The sequence below is a fragment of the Podarcis muralis genome, chromosome 5 (genome assembly GCF_964188315.1).
Source record: "Podarcis muralis chromosome 5, rPodMur119.hap1.1, whole genome shotgun sequence".
Lineage (NCBI taxonomy): Eukaryota > Metazoa > Chordata > Lepidosauria > Squamata > Lacertidae > Podarcis > Podarcis muralis.
The window spans coordinates 57,857,091-57,881,044 of record NC_135659.1 but is presented as its reverse complement, the minus strand read 5'-3'; the positions used below and the strand labels follow the sequence as shown (position 1 = coordinate 57,881,044).

Genomic DNA, 23,954 nt, shown 5'->3' with positions numbered 1-23,954 from the left:
TACTACTTCCACTATGTCATTCTTACAACAACGCCTTACATCTCTTTGTCTCACTTATGCATTTTACACGATTTCCCTTTTAACCTATAAAGGGGATGTCTTTAAAAGCATCCCTTCATAAGGTATTTCTTATGACCAGCACCCATGGCAGATTGCGAGGTTAACAGTGGAGTCCTTGGAAACTCAGAAGAAGCAGCCCAAAGAGGAAGCCATAAAGGAAGGTGAATTAACGGAGAAGAGACACAATACAGTTAGGAAGGCCTGGTGAGCAGAACCTCAGCGCCCCAAAAGTTTGGGAATCGAATTTAGATTTTCAAAGACTACAGAGGAGCAAGCACCATTCTAGCAGGACATCTATTTCAATTTGTACTCACTGCCATTAAAGTAAGGCCACATGTTAGCAGTCCACTACCTACTTTGTGTACACAAACATATGAGGCAGCAGCCAATTCCCAGAACTGAATTTACGAGGAAGGGTCAACAGCCAATGAGTTTATGCATTGGTTTATGCCTAGGATTTATTTTTATTTAAGTTTTTCGGAAAAATAATAATTCCCATTTTTGTTTTTCCAAGTATATTATTTTCAGGTTTGTGTATGAGAGCAGCTGCCACTGTGCTCTTTTGGTACTGTCCCAGACCTTCTCAGGTGGCAAAGCATATCTCTTTGGCTGACAACCAATCATACTGGCTGTAAAACAGGAGGCGCTGCTAAGTGCATTCTACTGCTAGAGATAGCCAGAATGTCTGGAACGTTTCCCAAGGACATTAGAGCATGGAACAACATCCCAAGGAATAGGCAGGTTATGGACAGGAGAAATAAATGAAGCCTACAGTGCTTGTATTATGGAATCTCAACTTAAGCTCCATGAATAAAGCTTCTCTGTACTGTATTGCAACTGGTAGAAGAAAAAATTAATAAAGCTCTACGCTCATTTCATTTCAGAGTACAAAGCCCCTAGAGAAATAAAAACAAATGATCCTGGTTATTTCCCAGGTAAAGTACTACTGCTGGGTGTGTGGGATTGTGCGCACACGCAAGATAAATAGATTGCAATTGGGTACAGAGGATTTTATTTATTTAAAAATATTTCTAGACTACTTTCTATTTAAAAATACTGAAGTGGTTTACAGTATTAAAACATTAAAAAAATTTTTTATATGCACACATATTAAAAATTCCAGGCTGTATGATCCAGTGTTAATGATCAGGAAATGCAGAACCAATAGGTGTGTTTCAATAAATGCCAGCAGCATGGATGACTCCCATTCAACAGTCTGAATCCAAGGATTCTGTAGTGCAGGGTGGTTGGGGTTAGGCTCTGCCCTTTTCCCCAGCTCTGTGCTTGTGTTATTCATGTATAGGTCATAGCTATGTAGAGCAAGTGCCCCGATCAAGCATAGCCAGTGTTCGAAACTCACATTGTTCTAGGCGCCTTTTGTGACAGGGAATTTCTTTAGCTCGAGCAGTTTCTGAGCTCTGGGTACAGTACTGAGCCTAAGATTTCAGATTAAAACTGCAGGAGGACCTTTTTCTGCCTCCCCACTTCCAGCTACTGTCTGAAGCCTGGAGAAGAGACCCTCTTAAGGATATTAGGTGGGTGGGCAGGGGAAGGACTAGACTACATGAAAAATGAACATACAATTTTAGCTGCAGTTCATTCATTTTCAGCTTTGTATTCTTATAAAAAAGCAGGCCTAGACATTCTGTTGTTGCACCCATAACATAGGATTAAGGTGCCATTTAGCTCATAGCTTTCACATCTCAGTTTCTAAAACTGAGCATAGCCCTTCCATTTATACAGGATCTCATGCACTGAGCTTTCCTTACTGACAACCACACACAACACACAGATCTGTTCCTGTCTTTTCACAGCCATTCAACAGAATGTGACCGTTCTGGAGGTCAAGCATCTTGTCCTTAGCTGCTAGTCCATGTCAGCTTAGCAACTATAAACAGACAAGATGGAAGCTTAAAATCACAATTGTGGTATCTGGAAACATTCTTCCATTAAAGGAGTGTTTGCTCTGGCAAGTATTCCCATCACAACCTTCCTCTGGCAGCCTGTATCTGGTTCTCTAAATCATAAAGTCTTTGTGTTTGCCGCCTCATCCAGCTGACCAGCAGCAACAAACTGATCACTAGAGCCACTTGAAATAATAAAATCACCACAATAGGGTGGAGAGCAATATTTAGTACTCCATTTGAACTTGGAGACCATCCAAGAAGCACCTCCCACCAAGCGTGGTCTCCAGCAGATTTAACTGTGGCTACAATCTGAGCAATCTCCCTATTGCTATGCAGAATCTCAAGTGTAGCATTTTCACCCATGTCTTTGATTTTCAACAATTCCTGCTTCAGGGAGGGGTGAGAAAGCAGGTTTTTCAGAGTAGAAAGGCCAAGGCCTAGAGAAATAGGCGAGATTTCTCGATACAAAGAGGGGTAAGCCTTCATGTGCTGCACAGTCCAAACAGGTACCCGAAATTGGAAATCACAGCCTACAAGCACACTAATATTGCAAAAACAACGGTTAAAATAAGGCAGCATAGGCTGGATAACCAGACCATTAATGATTACAAACTCACATGGCGTTCTTACACAAATACAGCCCTTCCCAGTATACACAACAGTAGAACTTTCTTCTTGGATTACATCAAAAGAGCAGTGGGAACTATTCACAAGCTGAGGAGAGAAGCATTCGTGATGTTCTTCTAAACTGCTGTCATCACATACAAAGCCCAAGTTTTCCCTTTTCACACAACCTTGCACATTAACTGTTTGCCAGTCACCATTCCTCATCCGTGCCCACCTATTGGAGTCCCTGGAATACATGACCAAATCCTTGTCAATCTGGAATCCCAAGGGGACCACTGGATAGATTGGGATGATCTGGGTGGCTTCTACGGTTATTAAAAATAACCGCAGCATATTCTGGGCAGAATCATAAGATGCATTTAGCAACCTCCACCAAGCCTCCAAGGCTATTTCTCCTGAAGTGAGCTCTGGCCGAATTAAATTGCTCACCTCCATGGGAATGTTTCCCGCCTTGGCCTCTCGAATCATTCCCATGACTACATTCTGTGTGATTGCTTGTGCCTGTTCACATGCTAAAGCCAATGAAACATTGCTTTGGAGGGACTGGATTCCAGACACAATCAACATGCTGTCCTCTTCTAATATTGCTTCCCAGACTGGAAGCACTTTACTGATAGCTTGTGGTTGTTCTGTGAGCTGCAAGAGAGATTTGGTTAATGGGGCAGTCAGTTTCCCTATTTGTTTTGTGGAATATGAAAGTTTATTAGCCAAGACTTCTATGTTGGCTGCATCTATGAAAGAAAGACCTGCTCCTAGGGGCCCAAGCCAATCCATCAGTTCTCTTTTAACCCTTTCCCCATGATGTACTCCATCCCACATTTTAACCCACTCCATCCAACCTCTGTGGCTGACTCCGAGAAAGGGAGCACATTGAGGTGCTCTCTGTGACACATTCAAACCCTCAAAATGAATCTGCACCTCCTTTAGTGAGGTCTGGGGGTGCATGACAATTTGTTCAGGCTGATCTAATTTCAACACATGAGACCCAATGATGGGGTTGGTCAAACGGCGAAGTGGGAGGATGTCTGTGATCAGGGGATTAAATGTAAGAATTGTTTTGTTTTGAGAGCCAAATTCTACCCGGTATGAACCTTGCTCACTTATTTCCTCTGTGATGGCAACAAAACCATAGAATTTAAACCTAATAGAGGACATTTGTTGGTCACAGTGTGTCCCCCTGATCGGCACCACCCAGTCTGGTGGCCCCTGTTTAATTAAGTCCATTCCGTTTAATTCCCACTCCTGAGATTCCCAATTAACAATCAGGCGGGTGATGTTCTTTCCGGAGGGCGAAATCAAGGACAGCTGGAACTGATCTCCAGGAAACCTAGTGTTCTGGGTTCCAACAACTGTTCGCAGATGCAGCGGTGCACCAGGTTTCCATAAAGCAGCAGAAACGAGAGCAACATCACATGAACCATCCTGGATGCTGCTGCTTCCAGCTGAACGAGAATCCAGGTGTGTAGGCAAAGGTCGGCAAGAAACAGGAATGCGAACACTTGAACTGGCCGTCTGCATGCTGTAACAAAAATGTCCAACTTCTCCACTGGTCTTGAGGGTGCAATTGGCTATGTCTCTCCAGTGGCAGCTGACTGAGTCTGAGACGGCATGGAACGTGTAGAAGCTCTGGAACACTCCAGGGTTGGATCCATTGGCGTACAATCCATGCATGCGACAAAGCAACCTTGCTTCAGCTACTCCTCCTTTTGGCAGACAGGCCCACAACTTCACAGGGATGGCAGACACATTCGGGCTGGCAGAAACAACCATCCATCCGTTCCCCAGGAACAGCAGCAAAGGCAACAACATCCTGGAAAACACCTGAGAGAAAGAGAACAGAAAAAGGATCTCCGAAACCCCAGTTGCCTGGGTATGCATCATTACTGCAACTCCAGTTCTTTGATGAGGCATCACTGACAGGTGCAGTATCCATGAGAAAGAAAGGACTGCTGGTCCAAGTTAGCAATCAGAATGGCTACTAAGTGATGGACTGGATTCAGATTGAGACCAAGAATCCTGGGGGTATATATTTCTGCTCAGAAAACAGGTTATAACAAGGGACTAGTGGCCCACCTGGAATACATGCCAGTGGCACAAGCCAGCTAGCATATTTTACTTATTTTACTAGCTTTCTTCCAGAATAATCTTTTCCAGATTTAGTATCCAGAAATCAGGGGATTTCTAGTGACCCAAGATTAAGAGATGCTTGGCATCCCTGAAAAGAGAAGAGAAAGAAACCTTTTTATTTAGTTGTCTACACACTTGGCATTCAACATGGAAATTTTTGGCCGTAATGCTCAACAGACAGTCAAAGAATAGCAAACCAATTTCTACTTTAATTATGAAATTTAAAAACTTTCCACTTCTCCCAACACTGGAAACTTCCACTCTGCATATTCTAGGGCAGTTCAACAATTATCAGTGTTTAAATGCTTGTTTTTCTTTTCTTTTTTACTGAGATGGCAGGACAATCCAGAAGGTATTCTGGGCATGGGGATAGAGATTTATTCTATTTATTTAACAAAATTTAAATACTGCTTGCCTGTAAGAAAACCTCTAAGTGGTTTAAAGGGAGCTCTGACCGTTAGGTCCGGTCACGGACGACTCTGGGGTTGAAGCGCTCATCTTGCTTTACTGGCCTCTAGGTGGTTTACGTAAGTATAAAATAAAGCATTAAACCTCAGTATAAGAACAGTTAAAATGGGTATTTAAAAACATGTAGAAGACTATCATAATCAACACTAGTAAAAAAGAGAGAAGATGCTTATGTAGCTTCTACATGTCTGAATAGGACTGGCGAAACAAAAATGTTTTAAGCAGGCGGTGAAAATTACAGTGAAGGTACCTGCCTGATGTCAAGCAGGCAGGGAGTTTCAAAGTATAGGTGCTGCTACACAGGAAGAATAGTTTCTTCTAAGTATTAAACAAGTATGGGACACGGGTGGCGCTGTGGGTAAAAGCCTCAGCACCTAGGGCTTGCCGATCGAAAGGTCGTCGGTTCGAATCCCAGCGGCGGGGTGCGCTCCCGTTGCTCGGTCCCAGCGCCTGCCAACCTAGCAGTTCGAAAGCACCCCCGGGTGCAAGTAGATAAATAGGGACCGCTTACTGGCGGGAAGGTAAACGGCATTTCCGTGTGCTGCGCTGGCTCGCCAGATGCAGCTTTGTCACGCTGGCCACGTGATGTGTCATTAGGATACTGATAACTCATTGCCCACAAACTCCTAATGATCGCTCCAAGTAGGTTCATGTAAATATTAAATATCACTGGGGAAAGAATAGTGTCATCCTGCTTCATGTAAGTGCAAAGGGCCACAAAGCACTCTCCCAAAAAGCATTGTCCTGTAGGTAGGACAAGAACCATTGGAATACAGTGCCCTCCAATTCCCATTTGACAGTGTCAGTCCAGTAGGATACCACTGTCAATGATACTGAAAGTCGCAAACAGAGCGAGAAGCAAAAGCAAAGTTGCACTCCCCTTGTCCCACTCTTCGAAAAGGTTATCCATCAGGGCAACCAAGACACAATCCCATGGCCAGGCCTGAACCCAGATCGAAACAGACCTAAATAATCCATGACATCCAATAATACTTGTAGCTGCCCTACCAGAATTCTGTTCACCACCTTCCCCAATAAAGGTAGTTGCAACTGGTTGATATTCTAGTCCAAGGGGTTCAGGCCTGGTTTCCTCAGGAGAGGTTGCACCACAGCCTCTTTCAAGGGAGTAGACGCCATCCCCTTAAAGACTTCAGTGCCAACCACACTCTGGCCCCAAACAGTCAAACCCCCTCTGCTAGCTTTAATAAGCCAGGAGGGACAGGGATCAAGAGGATACATGGTCAGGCATATAGCCAGCACCTTGTCTACATCAGCAGACTGCATCAGCTGAAACTGATCTCACAACACATCACTGACTATGGCATTGGGTATTTCATCTAGAACTGCAATAACTGCAGAATTAAGGTCACTCTGAAGTCACGTGACTTTATCCTCAAAATATATAGCCAGTTGGTCACAGTAGGTCCTCTAATGCTCCAGAGGTCCTTCCCCCTCTGTGGAAGTCAGTAACCTCCAGAATGTTTGAAATAATTCCACTGGCCAGTGACTAGTGAATGCAATGCAAGCTGTGAATCAGCCTTCTTTGCAACTTGCATGCACTGCCACATGGCTGGCACAGTTACTGGACTAACCAGCGTTCAGTTAGCTTCAGAGTGAGACTTGTGTCACTTGCACTCTAGTCTTCATTCTGCTTGCTTCATAGCCCAAACCTCTCTAGAATACCAAGGAGCTGCCCTGGCTCCACAACGCCATAGAAGATGCTCAGGAGCGACCATGTCAACCACTCATTTCATCTCCCTACTCCATAGTGAAACCAGGGCATCAACAGGATTGTCCAGAGTGTTTAGGAATTCCTCAAGAATTCAGGAACTCCTCAAATTCCATTAGTCTCTGAGAGTGGGCCATCCAAACAGGCCTACTTTACTACTAATTACTACTAATGTTCCAACCATGACAAGGGACTGAATTGCATCCCCACCACCACCAAAAAAAAGTTTGATCTATCCCTCATATCACTTGGGCTAAAGACAACATCAAGAGTGTGCCCTGCCTGATATGTTGGACCAATGACCATTTAAAACAGTCCCATGGTGGCTCTGCCACTGGGCTACAGGGCAGTTGATAGACCAGCTACATTTCCAGTCAGCCACTCAACTCCAGCTATACTTTCCCCTACCCATCACCACTGAAACTGGGGGAAACATATTCACAACTCCTTCCTACCTGCCCATTCAGACACATCCTGGCACCAACATCCAATGTCACACTATACAGCTGGGCAATTAGGGCCACAGATAATAAACCAAGGTCCAGTAGTGGGCACATCCCACACTTTCAGGTGGAAGGTAGTAACTTCATAACAACTCTCCTTATGCTGTCTCTCACTCAGAGGGAACCCACCAAACCAAGTTTCTCCTCCTCCTGGCTTTCACAGGCCTGCTTTCCACATTCTCATTTTCAGTGTCCTAGAATCATAGAATTGTAGAGTTCGAAGGAACACTGAGTGTCATCTAGTCCAACCCCCTGCAATGCAGGAATCATAGCTGAGAAATCCTTAACAAATCCTTGACCATCCAACCTCTGAGGTAGTCAATTCCACTGTCGAACAGCTCTTACCACCAGAAAGTTCTTTCTCATGTTTAGACAGAATCTCCCTTCCTGTAATTTGAATCCACTGCTTTGGGTCCCACCCCCTGGAGCAGCAAAAAACAAGTTTGTTCCATCTTCCATGCAACAGCCCTTCAGATATGTGAAGATGGCTATCATATCACCTCTCAATCTTCACTTCTCCAGGCCAAACATACCCAACTCCCACAACCATTCCTCATAAGGCTTTGGGGATACCCTGCCACAGTTGATCCTACTGCACACATCAGATTCTGCATCTACACTCCAGCTATATCCACTCAACTAGCATTCAAACAGTACCACTCACTGCAATCAGCACAAACACCTGAAGGCAGAGATCTAACAGGACAAAAACTGCGTAGTCATCCTGTAGATTTGCTCTCCTGCTGATGAAGCAGCCGTCTATATAAAGATGCTTGCCAATCCTACCTATCCCCCCCCAACATCTCCATTCCTTCCCCATTAACGCCTTACGCCAAGAGTAGTCAAGTGTTTTGGGTCCCACCCCACATGCTAGCTTTGACAAGTAGGGAGAGCAACCATAGAATCATAGAATCATAGAGTTGGAAGAGACCACAAGGGCCATCGAGTCCAACCCCCTGCCAAGCAAGAAACACCATCAGAGCACTCCTGACATATGGTTGTCAAGCCTCTGCTTAAAGACCTCCAAAGACGGAGACTCCACCACACTCCTTGGCAGCAAATTCCACTGTCGAACAGCTCTTACTGTCAGGAAGTTCTTCCTAATGTTTAGGTGGAATCTTCTTTCTTGTAGTTTGGATCCATTGCTCCGTGTCCGCTTCTCTGGAGCTTCTCACCTGCCACACACATGACATTCTTATGGTATCACATGATTGTTCCACCCTCCTGTCAAAATCTTTTGTGGGGTTTCCAAGCACTTGCTGCTGCTGAAGGAAGCCACAGAGAAGCCTGCATTTTCAAATGCAGCCAGCGGTCCAGGGCTGCTGCAGCATGTTCCAATTGTCCCTCCGCAGCTCACTTCCCTTCATCATACAGTACTATAATTCACAGTGCCACCTATCTATGCCCAATCAAACTTCAGGGTGATGGCATTCTTGCATATTTATGATATGTAAGCTATACTAAACTGTATTTATTATTTTCTCAATAAAACTGCTTTCTGAATAAAAACCTGTAAATGGCATTACAGACAGCAGGGAATTGTGATTTATTTCTGCCTTAAATGCTTGTTTCCTTACCTTCTTAGTCTTCTTTCTCCAATCTGTTATCCTCCAAAAGCTTCAGACTACAACTTCTTTCATTCTTGACTGTTGGTCATGCTGACGGGGGCAGATGGGAGTGAATTCAAAACACTGGAGGGCACACCAGGCTGAGGAAAGCTGTTCAATGCCGTTAAACCCAGACTTACAGCAGAAGCCTAACCATGTCTACTCAGAAATAAGTTCCATTGACTTCAATGAAGCTTACGTTCAGGTAAGTTGGGTTAAGACTATAGCCTTACTTTCTTTTGCAAGTGGCCCATACTTTGTATTCTGAACGAAAGCCTATGCTGAAGTTTCATATAATTTAACTTTATATGTCAAGAACTTCCAGCCAGAAGCTAGTGGGTTCCTCTCCCTCTCTGTTTTCCTAGGCACAGAGAGAAACTGCCACTCACACCAACAATTCAGCTTTGTACTGGTAGCATTGCAGTCTAGGCTGCACTCATCCAAGACAGCTAGAAAAGTGCTTAGCAACCCTTTTGCCCCCTCTACAGATGCCTTGAGATTGCTGACTGAACAGTGAGAAATCTGGAACTATTAACTTTACAGAGTTGCATTTTCTCACCTCATTTGCCAGTCATATCAACACTTTCCTGTCTGGCACCCAAATACATTTTCAGTGTGCAAAACTAAAACACCTGCGGGTGAACAGATGGCCCTGCAACACTAAGACTATCAGACACTATGCCCATGAGAGAGTAAGAGTCATATCATTGTACACCAACAAACGATGACACCAAGGCCAACAAGGCAGTGCTAAGTCATAACAAAATCTACCACACCATCCATTCTGCCAAGGACAAAGTCTCCTGAAGAGATCAGAACCAGAGGCTTCAGAGCAAGTTCCAAGGGCATCGTGGCAGGTTCCTTTATCCTTGGAAAAGGTTCCAGTTTAACAACAACATGGGTTAAAAAATAAGATGAAAACACTTATTAAAATTCCTGCCTCTTAAAATCTTAAATCTAGCCACTGGAAGCCAGCCCCCAAAAGGGTGATTTCCCAATGCTTCTCAAAAGTGCTGAAGCTTGCTCAATCTCAGAATAATAGAATTTCCAAATTAATGCTACAACCACCAAGCACACCTTGCTTCCAAACATTCAAGAGGGCCTTCTTGGCTGCTCTAAGATGTATCTTTATATTTTAAGATTACAGAAAATGTGAGGAGTCGTATATGTCTACTTATTTCAGAGTGAAGAAAGGAGAGAATCTCGAAAACTACAGGCAGAGGTGCCTCCAACAATAATTTGTCAGTCTTTAAGAATAGTGGCCATTTTTTCACAAGCATGAATTTAAAACTCATCCAGAATAACAGAACAAGTGAGGATTAGAATCTAGACCACACTTTACAGAGCAGTTGCTAGAAACCCCATCAGTAAAGAGGAAAAACAAGACAATGTCATAGGAACCTATTTTTTTCACAAGGAAGTTGAAAGATCTGTGTAGAAACTTCTCTATGAGTCATTCATGAAGAAGGAACAAAGGCTTTCTATAGAAATCTAGAGATTTTTCCTGTGGAAATTTTAGCATGCTTACATCTAGGGGAAATTTTTGATAGTGAATACTTTAAATATATCTATATATATATATAATAAAGAAATGCATATTCAAGCCAACAATTCAAAAATTGCTCTTCTGGTAATAAGGGGTTTGGGGAGTTCTTTCATGCAACAAAGTGGGTTTGATGAAGACCCCCTCAAGTCTGAAGCATTTAATTGCAGTATTACAAAAGACAGGTCCAAACCTCCTTCAATCAGAGCGGTCTATAAATCTTGTCTCTTCAGAAGTAAGATTACTTTAGATAACACTGTGAGGATTAAAAACTGAGCAAACAACAGGAGACAATTCTGTTAATGATTTTCACAGGGATTAGTAAGGCATAATAGCTCTCCCACATTTCTCAGGGCAGTGTATTTTTTCCTCCCCTCCCCCTCCCAAAAAAGACATCAATCACTGTTACTGGTTTTTTAGTCCAAAACAAGAAATATGTTGAAATTGATGGATTTTCAAAAGGTATTAAGAAAGAGTTGCCAAGAAAAGTAACTTCACCTGTCATAAAAGCGAACACAGAATGAAGTGGCAGCAAAAATGGCAGGATCTCACTAGCCTGTACTTGTCTTTAGAAATCTCAGATTCTTCAACTATATATATATATATATATGGGTAAAACATTTACAAATCAAATAAAAAATGATGTAATACTATGCTGGGAGGATGGGGCAGTAGAGAAGACAACAAAAGGCTTTGCTCCTACTAATGTTCAACATCTGTATCAGTATGACATTTATCACCACTTGGGACTCTCATTTGCTCACCAACCCTGCCAAACCCCACACTGTCTTGACAACTCCCATATCCTTACAGCTCCTTCACCCCAACACCCCCATATACCCATCACAACCCACCCCGTTTCCAAACTCTATCTCACAGTTTGTCCAAAACTCGTGCCTCCTCCAACATTTCACCCTAGTCTCAAGATCCCCCATGACTGTCAATCACAGAGAAGAGGGGCATGAAGAGAAGAGAGCTTTCCCCTCTTTCAGCACGCACCGCTTTCGCTGGCAGAAGAAAGCGTGCATTTATAAATGGACACTTCTTTCTGGTGGCAGTGAACTAAGGAGAGAATGTTTTCAACCTGTAGCAGCAGTGGCGACAATGACGGGGAGCACCCCTTCAGCTTGTCTCCCCTCATTGTCCACGCATGAAACCAAGCTAGGAGGCAGAGGGTGGCAGCAACAACAACAGGAGGGACATGGGAAAGCCCACCTGGGCCACCCACCTACCCACTTTGCTTGCTCTGCTGGCCTGTTTACTCGTGCTACTGACCCGCCTGCTTTGGTCACTCACTTTGCCCGCTGTTGCTGTGTTGCAATTTATGTGGTTGCCAACTGGCAGTCACACAAACTGCAGTGTGAAAAACTTTTTCGTACATGGGAAGATATAAAATGCCCCTACTCGGAAGCATCTGTTAAAAATAGGTTTGGTTGCTCCTGAAAGCTAGTATCTTATTTCCTATTTTAAAGCAACACAAAAGGCCCGTGAGAAAGTTTTCCTGCCAGGGTGTAACCCTATCTGTACATCTGAAGAGCAGCATCTCTTCCCAGTAAGCTCTCTCGCCAGCATCAAGGCCACATGTGGAAAACAGACTGAAGCTTTTTTGTCAACAAATACAAATAAGTCCGTGGTCAAATAATCAACTCAGAAATGGAATGAATGTGGGAACAGACTGTGATATAGTTATACTAAGAGTGAAGACAGCAAGACGACTCTTGGGGTTCCTTCCAACTCTATAAGTCTAAGTCTAAGATTAATTGGTTAGATTTATATCCTTTTATTTCCCCAAGAAATGCAGATCAGAATACCAGATGTTTTGGTAGTGGTGTTTTAAGTAAGAAATTATTTTTAAGGGCCTTGAGAAGTCATTTCAAGAGCAGCAAAGGCTTTTCCAGAGAGGGCAGCTCTGAACTTTGACAAATAGGTGCTTTTCTCTTTGGTAGACTTTTAGCATGCCTCAGTTATATGGTCTTTGCCCAGCCAAATTCACCACAGATGTTGACCATTTGACTGGGAATCTGTTCCTGCACTCTGCATGCTTCTTGAAGACTGTACACCACCAGGGCAGTGTTTCTGAAATGAAAATGTTAATCCTCTCAAAGGATGGGAAAGGACTGCGAAAAGGGCTTTATCTTGCAGATTGTTTTGTTTCAGATACGAACAAAATTCCAGCTGTGAAAAGAACAGATAGGACTTTCTCTAGTATGTGGCAACTAAAGAGGAATCGAAAGGGTGAGTCTTACTCCCAATGTCTTGATAGAGTTGATGGTTGGGTACTAAAAATTTTGGTCAACAGAAGGGATAAACATGTCACAGTCATCTTTGAAAGATGGGCATTGTACATGCACAGATCCTATTTATGGGTTGGCACAGAGAGACACTTAAAAGAATAGCAGCTGCAAGTAACTGCATCACTATTGTAAATTTATATCCCATGTCCTTCTCCAAGGAATGGTGGCTTCAAAAAAAATTAAAATAGTGAAATCAGAATAGGTCTATTGAAATTAATGGACCCAATTCAGTCATGTTTCAGTGGATCTACTCTGAAGAAAACTCAGTTGAATAACACCCATTGCTTAAAAAAATAGAATGTAATGTAAACCTCCAAAGCCTCAAAGATAATCAGTTTTCAATTGTGCCCAGCATCTGTATACTACTGAATATTTTGATGACTTTGCTGTATGCACTATACAGCAGTTTTCACAACAATGGCAATATCTCTAAGTATCATAATTGATGTTTCATCAGCATTTTCACCTTAATAGCTCTACTTGACCTGTGAAATTGCTCTGTGGGAACAACAATTTCCTGCTGCGTCTGTTTGGAATGTTATGCTGCTTTTCAATTTTAGATTTTAATGCTCAGTCTCTAAAAGAAGAAAGACAGTACATTGCCAACACCTAAAATCCTACAACATCTTCCACATTAAAATGACCATATTATGAGTCACTGCTGGCAGAGTTCAGCTACTTAGAAAGAGAAATGCCAGTGCTTTACTTTAATAGCATATTATTACCAGGTGCTCAAAGATAATCTGCTTCGGGAAGAAACTGTTATACTAATGTTGCATGCTCACCAAAAAGTTCAGAAAATCACACTGCAGGGTTTCATTTCATTCGGGTGAGATGGAACACAGCTGATCTGTGTCTCTGAACAAAGGCAGAGCCTATTGAAAGCAGACTCAGCAGAAACCCGATGCTGATATACTGAGCTTAATTAACACAGTTGCTTTGAAAGATTCAGGGCAGTGGCATGTTGAACTACCTTCCATGAGAATTTTCATAACAAAACACACACCACTTATTCATGATCCTGCAGCTCAAACAAACAGAACTGAGAATAGATCAGAGGCCACTCACAGGTCTCCAGCCTAGATCTCTGTAACCCCCACACAGCGTCTCCGTTTCCAAATGCTAAGAAAACAGAAATTAAGGTCTTACTGACTCCAAGCAATATATTGTTCCTACATTACAGAACCCTAAACATCCTCTTGCCTGCACACTGGCCGCAGTATATTAAAACCATGAAAAACAGCAACTCACCCGCCAGGAGAATTCAGCAGAATGCCTGCAGCATCTGAAAGGAGCATGTGACTTTTGTGTACTTCTCTATCGCTCCGCCTCTGCCTCTGCCACCTGCTCAGAGTGTTTATGGAATTGCTGGCCAAGAAAATAGCACAGCTACTGCTTCATGACTGCACTCAAATTCCTTGCCCTTTCTCAGTACAGTTTTAGAAGAGGGTTGTACATGAAGCACTAATTAAGCCAGGGGAAGCAGGGAGTCCCCAGAAAATTCACTGGTGGTGTTACAAGTCAGTAATTCAGACCCATGTCATGATCAGGGTGCAGGAGGCTTCCTTTGAATTGAGGCAGTGGCCACCCACAGTTTTTCATTCATGTTTACAAAGTTCCTGAAAAGAGCTTTTGAAATAAAAATCAGAAAAGTAAACAGGCGGAAGCTGTTCTTTTGCCATGGAAATGACACAGTCACTACACCACTCCCTGCTATTATGCCAAATGTAGGTAATACAGAGAAGATAAGCAAGCAGGTTTCAGAATGAGCTCTCCCTCTTTGAACAGGGTGTTAGAACTTGTAAATCTCCCATGACTACCAACTAGAAACAAGAAGGGAATGTAGTTTTCTGAACCAGACCAATGACCACAAACACAAGCCAGAATTATCATTCATCCCATACCTACTCTTCACTGAAAAGCCTCCTGATGTTTATTGTTAATGATACCTTAATGGCAAGGCTCTGAGTATCTAATGCTTTCGAGATCTTCACAGACACACACACAGTGTGTCTTTTAATGTCACCTCATTAGAGAATCAAAAATCTTTAACCAACTGACTAATCTAGGGCAGAGGTGGTCAAAGTGTGGCCATTGGACATACCGTACTTGCTGAATCTGATGGGAACTGTAGTGCAAAACATCTGTAAAGCCACTGGTTAGCCACCCTAATCAAGATGGGTTTTTTATTTTTAAAAAAGACAAGAGGGCAAATTACTACTAAAATCTCTCTAATTTCACAATATCATTAAATAATCTTGTATCAAACACATTGCCAGCAAGTAATTTTAACCACCTCTCTCTAAGTCTCTCTTTCCATGCCAGAAAAACAATAATCCTACCTTCAGTAGGAATGAGAAGAGTTATACCATTCTAACTCATGATATATCTAGAACACATGAACACACACACTACTGTAACTCATATTTTACACACACACACACACACACACACACACACACACACACGTTTCCCAATCTTGCCTTTTCTCATGGAGATGGATAAAGCAGGTGCTAACCTGCATGCCATTCCTAAAGTTCTTCAAAATCACCTTGACTCATCAGACTGAGGCAGATAAAGGATTCAAGACGTAGCTGAACTGACCACCCTGCACCCAGCTTTTGCAGAAGCTAGTGGATCCAAATGTGCTGTTCTAGCCAACTCCTTTTTCCTGGCCAAAACTGGTAAGTCTGCCCAGCAATAATTATATGGATCTTCCTAACCATATTCCTTCACCTACAATGGTTTATTTTATTGACCGATTGCATTTATATCCCACCTTTGTCTCCAAGGAGTTCAAGGCGGCATACATGGCTCCCCCAAACACCCTCATCATTTTATCCCCACAACAAGCTTGGGGTGTAGGTTAGGCTAAGATACAGTGAGTGGCCCAAGATCACACACTGAGCTTCATGACTGAGTGGGGATTTGAACCCTGGTCTCCTAGGTCCTAGTCCAACACTCTAAGCACCACCACACCCCATACACAATTTAAACATGAACACACAGAGCATCTGCCAGGTTGCAGGGTTAGTTACTGGGTGTGAAGGGTGCAGATGGCTTCCCATTTGCTGCTCCATGGAAGCACATGATGTGTAGAAGACATGCTGTCACACACTGTTTAGTGCACAGGGAAGCCGTCCTCTCGCAGGCAGCACTTGCATTTGGCCTTGGGCTCCAAGTGCACTGAGTGGTCTCTACATCTTGCCACCTGCATGCACAAACAATAGGCAGCACAGTGCCCTCTGTCGTCTAAATTGCTTATACTCTTGTTACTGAGTGAACTATACTGCATCTTTTAAAAAAACCTGCATTACAAGAGCCATTCACAATCAATCCTGTGTATTTGTTGCAACACAAGTATATTTTCAAAACTGGTAATTCGCCTTAAGAGTAAAAGGGTAAGGTAAAGGTAAAGCATTTTGTTACTCTCCCAAACACAAAGCAATCCGAGCACACTAAATATCACTGCTTCTCAACCAGTTCAGAAATTCATTCTTCTCCCCTCCTGTTGCCCACTGGTGAATAGGAATATTTGGATTTTACTCTTCATCCCCAGCAAAAAGGCAACAGCAGGGTCACTGTTCCTACTCTGGAAGTGCTTGCAGTGGTATGACAGGGATTTTGTATCCCCATTTCAGGCTTTTGTTTTTACAGAGGGTGTGATCCATGCACAAAACCTGTTCTATCATGAGGATCCCTTCTTGAAGGAATCTGCCTTGTGATTACAGTGTAACAAAGGGCACTCTAAAAGTTTGGCATTTTCTTTACAAAAGCAATAAAATAAACAATCGTTTCACAATCAGTATCAAGCTACATATACATATTTAAAAGGAAGGCGTCTGTTTATTTTTTTGCTACTTGCCCTTTACTATAAAGTCCCTGGGCAGGTTACAACCATAAAAATATACAATTATAAAACAAGTAAAACAGTTATAAACATAAAGCAAGATAAGTAAAAACACTTCCACAAATTAAAAACAGTTTCAATGTAGTTCTAATACAGATGCATTCATTTTACAGCAACTATAGAAGTGAAATCTATTGTACCCTGCCCCTAGGATGTTGGGATGAAAGGCAGGTGGAATACCCTTAATAAATAATATTTCTTCCTTCTTCTAATAAAATATGACAAGTCCAATGAAGATGCAATGGTGATATTAAATTATAGAAATAAATCTTCTGCAATAAACAGTTTTGTTACCATCAGAAAGTTAAAGATTAAAGTAAATGTAAGAGTGAGTTTAAGATTCCATTTTGGATATACATTATATTATTTTTGCTGTTATCTGGACTATGTTCTTGTATTTTATTGTTGGACCTTATTATGAATTATCAATGGACTAATTTTAATGCATATTTGCTAACATGATTTTTTTCGTTAGCCTCTTGTTTATATGACTATTTAAATTTTATTATGTATTGTAATTGTTAGTGAATTATCTTACACAAACTTTTTGATGTGAGCCATTTTGAGGATGGTTCAGCATGGGAAAGTGGCATACAAATAAATAATGGTGGCGATAATAAACAGAAAGCTACTTGGGATTTCTCTTAGGTTTCAGATGCTCCACTTCATTCCAGCTAATCTCCATATACCACAAAACAATGACAATGGTCCATGCTAGTTCTTTCAGCACACCACTGGGTCAGCATAGGCGAGACAAGGAGATCACATTGCACAAAATTCCAGGAAACATAGTAGCTCCTCCATTTGCTCAAACATTAATTTACAACCTTTAGCTTTACTGAACTGGCAGTGTGGGAATGCCTTAAATATGAACAGATGAGTTTGCAGAAGAGCACAAACAAAACCACTATAATTTTCTGTCCTCATTTCTAAAAGGCTACACAGAGGGTGGAGTTGTGCATTATATCCAACCTGGTAAAGCCAGGGAAATACATAACTTATACCTGGTACTAAGAAACAACAGCCTTGTCTTAACCAAGGTAACTAGGCTTGTGAATCAGTCAGCTAAGCCTTCCAAAGATAGGCAGTGACAGTATTTACAAACTATATGTGAATCCTTTTCATGCAGCAGAATTGCACAGAAAGGTATTCAACTAGGTTTCAATGAAAGTAGACCCATTAAAATTAGCTGACTTTATACAGTCATGTTCAGTAATTTCAATGGGTCTACTCTGAGCGAAACTTAGTTAATTACCACCCATATCATTTAATGAACAGGATTTGGAACAATTTCAGGGACTAACAGTATTTTACAAAAACACAGGAAAGCATCAGTGTCTAACATGCACTCATTTAAATGCTAATAATTCTTATTTTTCACAGAGGGAGTGCTGTAAGATACAGAGAATAAACTACCAAACATGAGTAGAATTTAGCAGCATGCTACCCACAACTCCAATTCACACTCTAACTCCATAATACTCTAAAGCACAGATTAAAACAGAAGGATAATATACATTCTCTCGTTTATTACTGTATTTCACAGATAACACTGAGAGATATCGTGTTCATTTATATTTGTCAGCTGTTCAAACAATAAGAAGTACTATTATCACATGCAGAATATGAAACCAACAGAATCTGAAAACAACCCCCACATCCATTGCTGAGACTTTCCAGAGTATAATCCAATATATAATCAAATATACATAGAACCCCCAAACTGAGATTTTAAGAGCAGGTTACCTCTTTTGACCAAATTTCTCCATTCACCTGTCGGTGAAAGCCAACCTGTTGTTACCATGTCAGCATGAAGGAAGTCCCAAGTGGAAAGAAACTGCAAGAGAGCAAAACATGTTTCAACTCCATGCATAAAAGGCACCAAAAAAAGGTTGCAATCTGAAGCATGTGCGAAGAAAAATGTACCGAACTGGGCTTCATTCCAAACAAGTAAACAGAGCTTTAGGATTTGCTTTAGATAAACAGAGAGATACACACACAGAGGGATAACGAACCTGTGGCCCTCCAGATACTCTTGGATTACATTTTGCATCATCAACAACCACACTGGTTGTGGCTGATGGTAGATGGAGTCCAACAACATCTGGAGGCCCACAAACTCCCCCATCCTAAGCCCAGAAAGTCATATTCTGGCTACATAGCTACGCTTTTCTTGTGCACTTAGATGGATGCTTATTAAGGATCTAGTTGTAGTGCTGAAGAACTCTTAAGGCAGTGGTTTTCAACCAGTGTGCCATGGCACCCTGGGGTGCCTTGAATGATGGTTGGGGGGGGGTGTCACGGGCAACACTGGCCTCTGTCCCTCTTCCCTCTTACGTCTATGCCTTCCCTTATTCCCTCCTCTGATTCCCTCTTACGTCTATGCCTCCCAAAGGCATGTGTGGCTGTTTGTTGCAGCAGCCCTGGCTACAAGCTCCAGAGGTGAATGGTGCCTCTGGGGCTGGCCAGGGGGTGCTTCCCAGGCCCCTGTGGGGCAGTGTGAAGAGGCACCTCTCTTTGGGGCAGGGGAGCACCTCAGAGACCAGGGGCAGCAGCTGCGGCAGCCCAGAGGACTTCCAAGGAGACGGGCGAGGAGAGGAGGCTGAGGGAACATTTCAAGTGTGGTGCAGCAGGTAATAGTCGGGTGTCAGAATAAGACCTAGGAAATGTGGCCTCAATTCCCTGTTCATCAATGAAGCTCACTTGTTAGCTCTGAACTCTACTCACACAACTCTCTAAGTTTCAGCTGTCTCACAGGATTGTTATTAGGATAGAACAGGAGAGGAGAGAAGTATGTTCTCAGCTCCTTAGAGAGACAAAAGAAATATAAAAATACCTAAAAGTAAACATAAAGTATGGGTCCCCTCTTATCACAAGAGAGAAAACAAGGACCCTTGCCTTACACCTCCCAAATTGTGAACAAAACCAAAGTTTATATGCGTTTTCTATCCCTCAGTGCTCAATGTTGTTTTCCATTGTCTTAGCTCATGGACAGAATGAGCTAAGGTGCATATTAAGGAGAGGTTTTGAGCATTCACTGTTGATGCTGGGGAGAAAGAAGTTAAAGAACCCTTTGACCTTGTCCACTGACTCACTCCCTTGTGATAAGTTTCAGACAATGACGCTGGCCCTTCATTGCTCAATTCAAAATATGGTTCCTGTTAGTGGTATTTTCTGTCATGCAAAGCTTGAGAATGACCTTCTTACTAGGCCAGGAGTGAGAAACTTGTTAGTCTACCAAACACTGTTGGACTATAACTCCCACTATCTTTGATCACTGACCATGTTGGATGGGGTTGATTTGGAAGGCCCACAGATCCTCCCGTCTAGCTCTTGTGTAGCTAAATAACTTTTAAGGTATTTGCTCAATTTCTTTTGATGGCTGGTGGCTACCATAAAGCCACTAGAATGTTTGCATCACATCCCATGTTCCTGTGTGGGAACCAAAAAGTCAGGTATACAGTGGTACCTCTAGTTGTGGACACGATCCATTCCGGGGTGTTGTTCGCACCCAAAAAGTCTGCAACTAGAGTGGCGTTTCTGTGCAAGCGCAGAGCGCAATAGAGCGCTTCTGCATGTGCGTGTGTGGCAAAACTCGGAAGTATACACTTCCAGGTTTGCCGCGTTCACAAGCCAAAAAGACGCAACACAACACAAGGTATGACTGCAGTAGTTTAAATATACTGTATCCAGGAAAAGAGGAAGTTGAGTCCTTGCAGCTGTCTGGTAAGAAATAGTATCAAAAGTCTGCTGTTGCTTTGGGGGACTGATTGATGCTTTGTTAAGGCTAGCATTATCACATTGCTGTCCAGTCTGCCTTATAGCTTCCTCCCCATCCTAATTTTGCATGCATGTAACAGATAAGTATCATGGACACGTTGTAAATCTGAACAAACACCTCCAAGCATCATATGAATCTGTCTCAACTTTAATAAAAGCTTTGGGCAAGGGTGGGGAACCTTTTTCGCCAACCTGCAGGCCACCTTTGACAGATTTAACAGGACAACCCACTTGCCAATTCCATGATGTCATTATGGGTAATGGGAGAGCCCTTTGCTCCAAGCAAAGGAGTAATCAGGAGCTTACAGGTTGAGCTCCTCAATGTTCATTTGAAGGCATGTCTGTACCAGCCCAACACCTAATGTCACACATAGGCCAGGTGTGGGTGGTTTGGACGTGTCCTCAAGGACCAAACTGGGTCTGGGACTCTGTGCTGGGCCCAGTTTGGCCCACAGATGGGAGCTTCACCATCTTTGGTTTAGGGATTTTTCACACCAAAACCAGAAGCAAACCAGAGCATTTTGAAAGACTCTACACCATGACAAATATGAGCCTTTTACTTTAATAAAATTCAGGAAGCAGCAACTATCAAAGACGACAGCATTTTCTTCAAAACCTTTTTAACATCATGGAATTGCAGAGTTGGAAGGGACCACAAGGGTCATCTAATCCAACCCCCTGCAATGCAGGAATCTTTCACCCAACATGGGGCTTAAACCCACAACAATGAGATTAAGAGTCTCATGATCTACTGGCAGTCCCTGGCTAAAGTCCCTGAAGAACTTTAGCAAGGATAATTTTATCACTATTCCAACTGTCAAATAATAAAGGGCAATAACTAATGTTCTTTTAAAACATCTATTTCCATAAAAAAACTTATTTAGAATCAAATATCATAATCAGGAATGTATTTTATTTAGTCCACTCAGTACTCTAAATTTATCTTGAATATCAGGCTAAGATAAAACTATATCAGGATAAGAACAGAGTGAAGCACAAATCTACCATTCTGTCTCTTTCTATCACTTTTGTTGACAGCTGTTCTTTGGAGTTTTTCTCCTCTGTGGCTTAATAGTATGACTGTTTGCCAGCACATGCTTCCACTTTCCTTCATCCTTCTCAAGACCCCATCAAAGCAATGCAGCCCACTACACTACTAAAAAGAGGATAATCAGCTGGGCAGAGGTGGCAGATCATGGTTGCTCTCTCTGGGCAGCATGCTAGGAAGGACTGGTCTTCATGGTGCCACGGGGGGGGGGGGGAGATAAGCTGCCCCCCTCAGCTTGTTTGTTCTTTTCTCATTGTCCCTCTTGTCACCACAATAGGGAAAATAAGGATTGGAGTCCCTGGCCCCAATTCCCATTGACGTGCCACCCAGAGAGAGAGGATAAGGCAACAATTCCATGCAGGGCCAGCTGACTTTAACCATTCTGGGTTCCCAAGTAGTGAGGACTGGGTAAAACCTACAGTACTGGACCCCCTAGAGAGGGCAAGAGGGTTGAGGTGATAGCTCAAAAAGTGTTGCAGAGCCTCCTCCTTCCCAACACAGTAGGCAAGCAACTCCTGCCAGGATAGCCACTATTTTCTCTGGGCATCTCGGTTGGCTCAACTTCTCTCCGCAGTGCCATCTACAGAGGAGAGTGGGCAAAGGCAACAGCAGCTACCTTCACTCTTTGACTGGGTGGTGCACCTCCCTACAGGCAGCGTCAGCCGGTCCCCGCCACTGCCTCTCACTTCCCTACTTTGCTGGGAAAGGTAGTAGCATCAGCTGCCCTTTTGCCATCTGCCTCTGAGTGGGAAGGGGAAAGGGTGAGGAGGGGATACTGCTGCCACTCCCTTGGGGGACACACCAGGCAAAGGGGACTGGACCCAGCAAGTCCAATCCTCACCCTCTCTACTTCCAATGTAGAGGGAAGAGGGCAAGCAAGCAAGGAGAGGAAGCAGCGGATCATGCAACGCCACGGGGCCCGATCCTCCACAGCATGCTACAAGCACGCCCGATCCGCCACTCGCTTTGGTGGGGGGTGTGTGGATTTTGGAGAATGGGGGTCTGTTGTTGGGGGCGAGTTGTCCAGGGAGTAGCATAACCTAGAACTGGGCTGGAGAGAAGGGAAGGAAAAGCTAAGATGCAGACTTTCCTTTTTTGTTTTCTTCCCCCCTCCTTCCAAGTGGGGTGGGGGACGGGAGGAAGGGGCAAGCGAGCACCAGCTGTCCTGTGCCGTGTGCCCCCAAAGCCTCAGAGGGGGAAGGGGGGTGCTGGTGTCACCGGGCAAGGCACGCAGCCAGGCAACGGGGCCAAGCTCAGCTGCAGCCGACCTGGAGCAGCGGCCACTGGGCATCCCGGAGGCGGACAGGCCTCGGCAGATACCCCAGGGCACCGACAACCCCCCCCAGCCCCCACCTCGCGAGCTGCCCCGCGCCACACAGAACTCCCCCCGTCCCTTCTCCGCCCTAGAAACGCCGCCCGATTCCCCCGCCACCTCACCTGCCGGCCACGAAGGGCGCGCGCTCCCCGGCCGCCCTCGGCGCAGAACTTTTGTCATGAGAAACCCCAACCCGGCCCGACAACCACAGCAATCTCTCTCTCTCCTTTTTTTTGTCCCCGCCCACCCTCTCGCTCGCGTCACGCGCGCTGGGCCTGGCGTCACCTCGCATCGCCACCCCCGTTGGCCAGTCAGAGGCGCGAGGGAGGTATTAGCATATCGCCACGACGACGGCCCAAGCCCGTTCCCGCCCCTCCTTGAGGAGAGAAGGTTCTCTCTCGTCAGCAAAGGAGGCCAACCCTGTGGCTGGCTACCTCCTGCCCCGGTGGTCGTCGAGTGGCAGCGGGTTCTTCCATGGAAGCGGCCGTCCAAAGGCGGAGAGTCCCTCAAGTGCTGGCTGGGCCTGGCGCCTGTCTCCGACATCGGACAGGCGGATGCATTCAGGGTCAGGGACTTTCTGCCTCTGGACGCGGTGTAGAAGGCACCACTGAGGCTATTGCAACCCATTGAAGGTGCTCTTATTCCGTGGAATAAGCCCCACTGAACTCAAGGGGGTATATGAGCATCTGATTTGCATGCAGGAGGTGCCAGGTTCAATCCCCAGTCATGGGCATAGCCTGGATTTTTTTTTGATTTTTTGGGGGGGGGGGGGCAGAATCGAGCTTTTATTAAAATTTATTTACTTGATTTAGGGGGGCAGCTGCCCTAGCTATGCCCATGTCCCCAGTTAAGGATGCAGAAGGCGGCGACTGCTGCCTTAAACCCTGGCGAGCAGCTGCTGTCAATGTTGACAGTATTGAGCTGGACGGACCAGTGGTCTAAGTTAATGTAAAGCAGCTTTATAGGTCCATGTGTTCTATAACATTAAAGAATTTCAGACGAAAAAGAAACCTCGTTAGGATGATGTACTGCTGGT

General features: G+C 43.9%; 2 protein-coding genes across 7 annotated transcripts in view; both read right to left on the bottom strand.

Moving 5' to 3' along the window:
* Window positions 1-14,436, bottom strand: part of PPARD (peroxisome proliferator activated receptor delta) — a 43,581-nt gene extending 29,145 nt beyond the window's left edge. The window contains exon 1 of the mRNA XM_077928930.1: window positions 14,117-14,436. The gene's annotated coding sequence lies outside the window, so the exon portion shown is untranslated. The remainder of the gene's footprint in view (window positions 1-14,116) is intronic.
* On the bottom strand, window positions 1,056-23,171 carry LOC144324844 (uncharacterized). 6 transcript variants are annotated; one of them, XM_077928925.1, is made up of 5 exons: window positions 23,041-23,171; window positions 18,522-18,612; window positions 8,999-9,139; window positions 8,506-8,596; window positions 1,056-4,415 (listed from the first exon to the last, which is right to left on the bottom strand). In XM_077928925.1, exon 5 carries the CDS (start codon window positions 4,401-4,403, stop codon window positions 2,043-2,045), a length of 2,361 nt encoding a protein of 786 aa, XP_077785051.1. In that variant the 5' UTR covers window positions 4,404-4,415; window positions 8,506-8,596; window positions 8,999-9,139; window positions 18,522-18,612; window positions 23,041-23,171; the 3' UTR covers window positions 1,056-2,042. The 6 variants fall into 6 exon arrangements, with proteins under 6 accessions (XP_077785051.1, XP_028589942.2, XP_077785054.1 ...); XM_028734109.2 differs by lacking the exon at window positions 8,506-8,596; XM_077928928.1 differs by lacking the exon at window positions 23,041-23,171 and having other exon boundaries at window positions 8,999-9,079.
* Between the last annotated feature and the right edge of the window lie 783 nt (window positions 23,172-23,954).

Excerpts from the sequence above, each read along its gene's own strand:
- LOC144324844 (XM_077928925.1), bottom strand. The coding sequence starts at position 4,403 with ATGTTGTTGCCTTTGCTGCTGTTCCTGGGGAACGGATGGATGGTTGTT.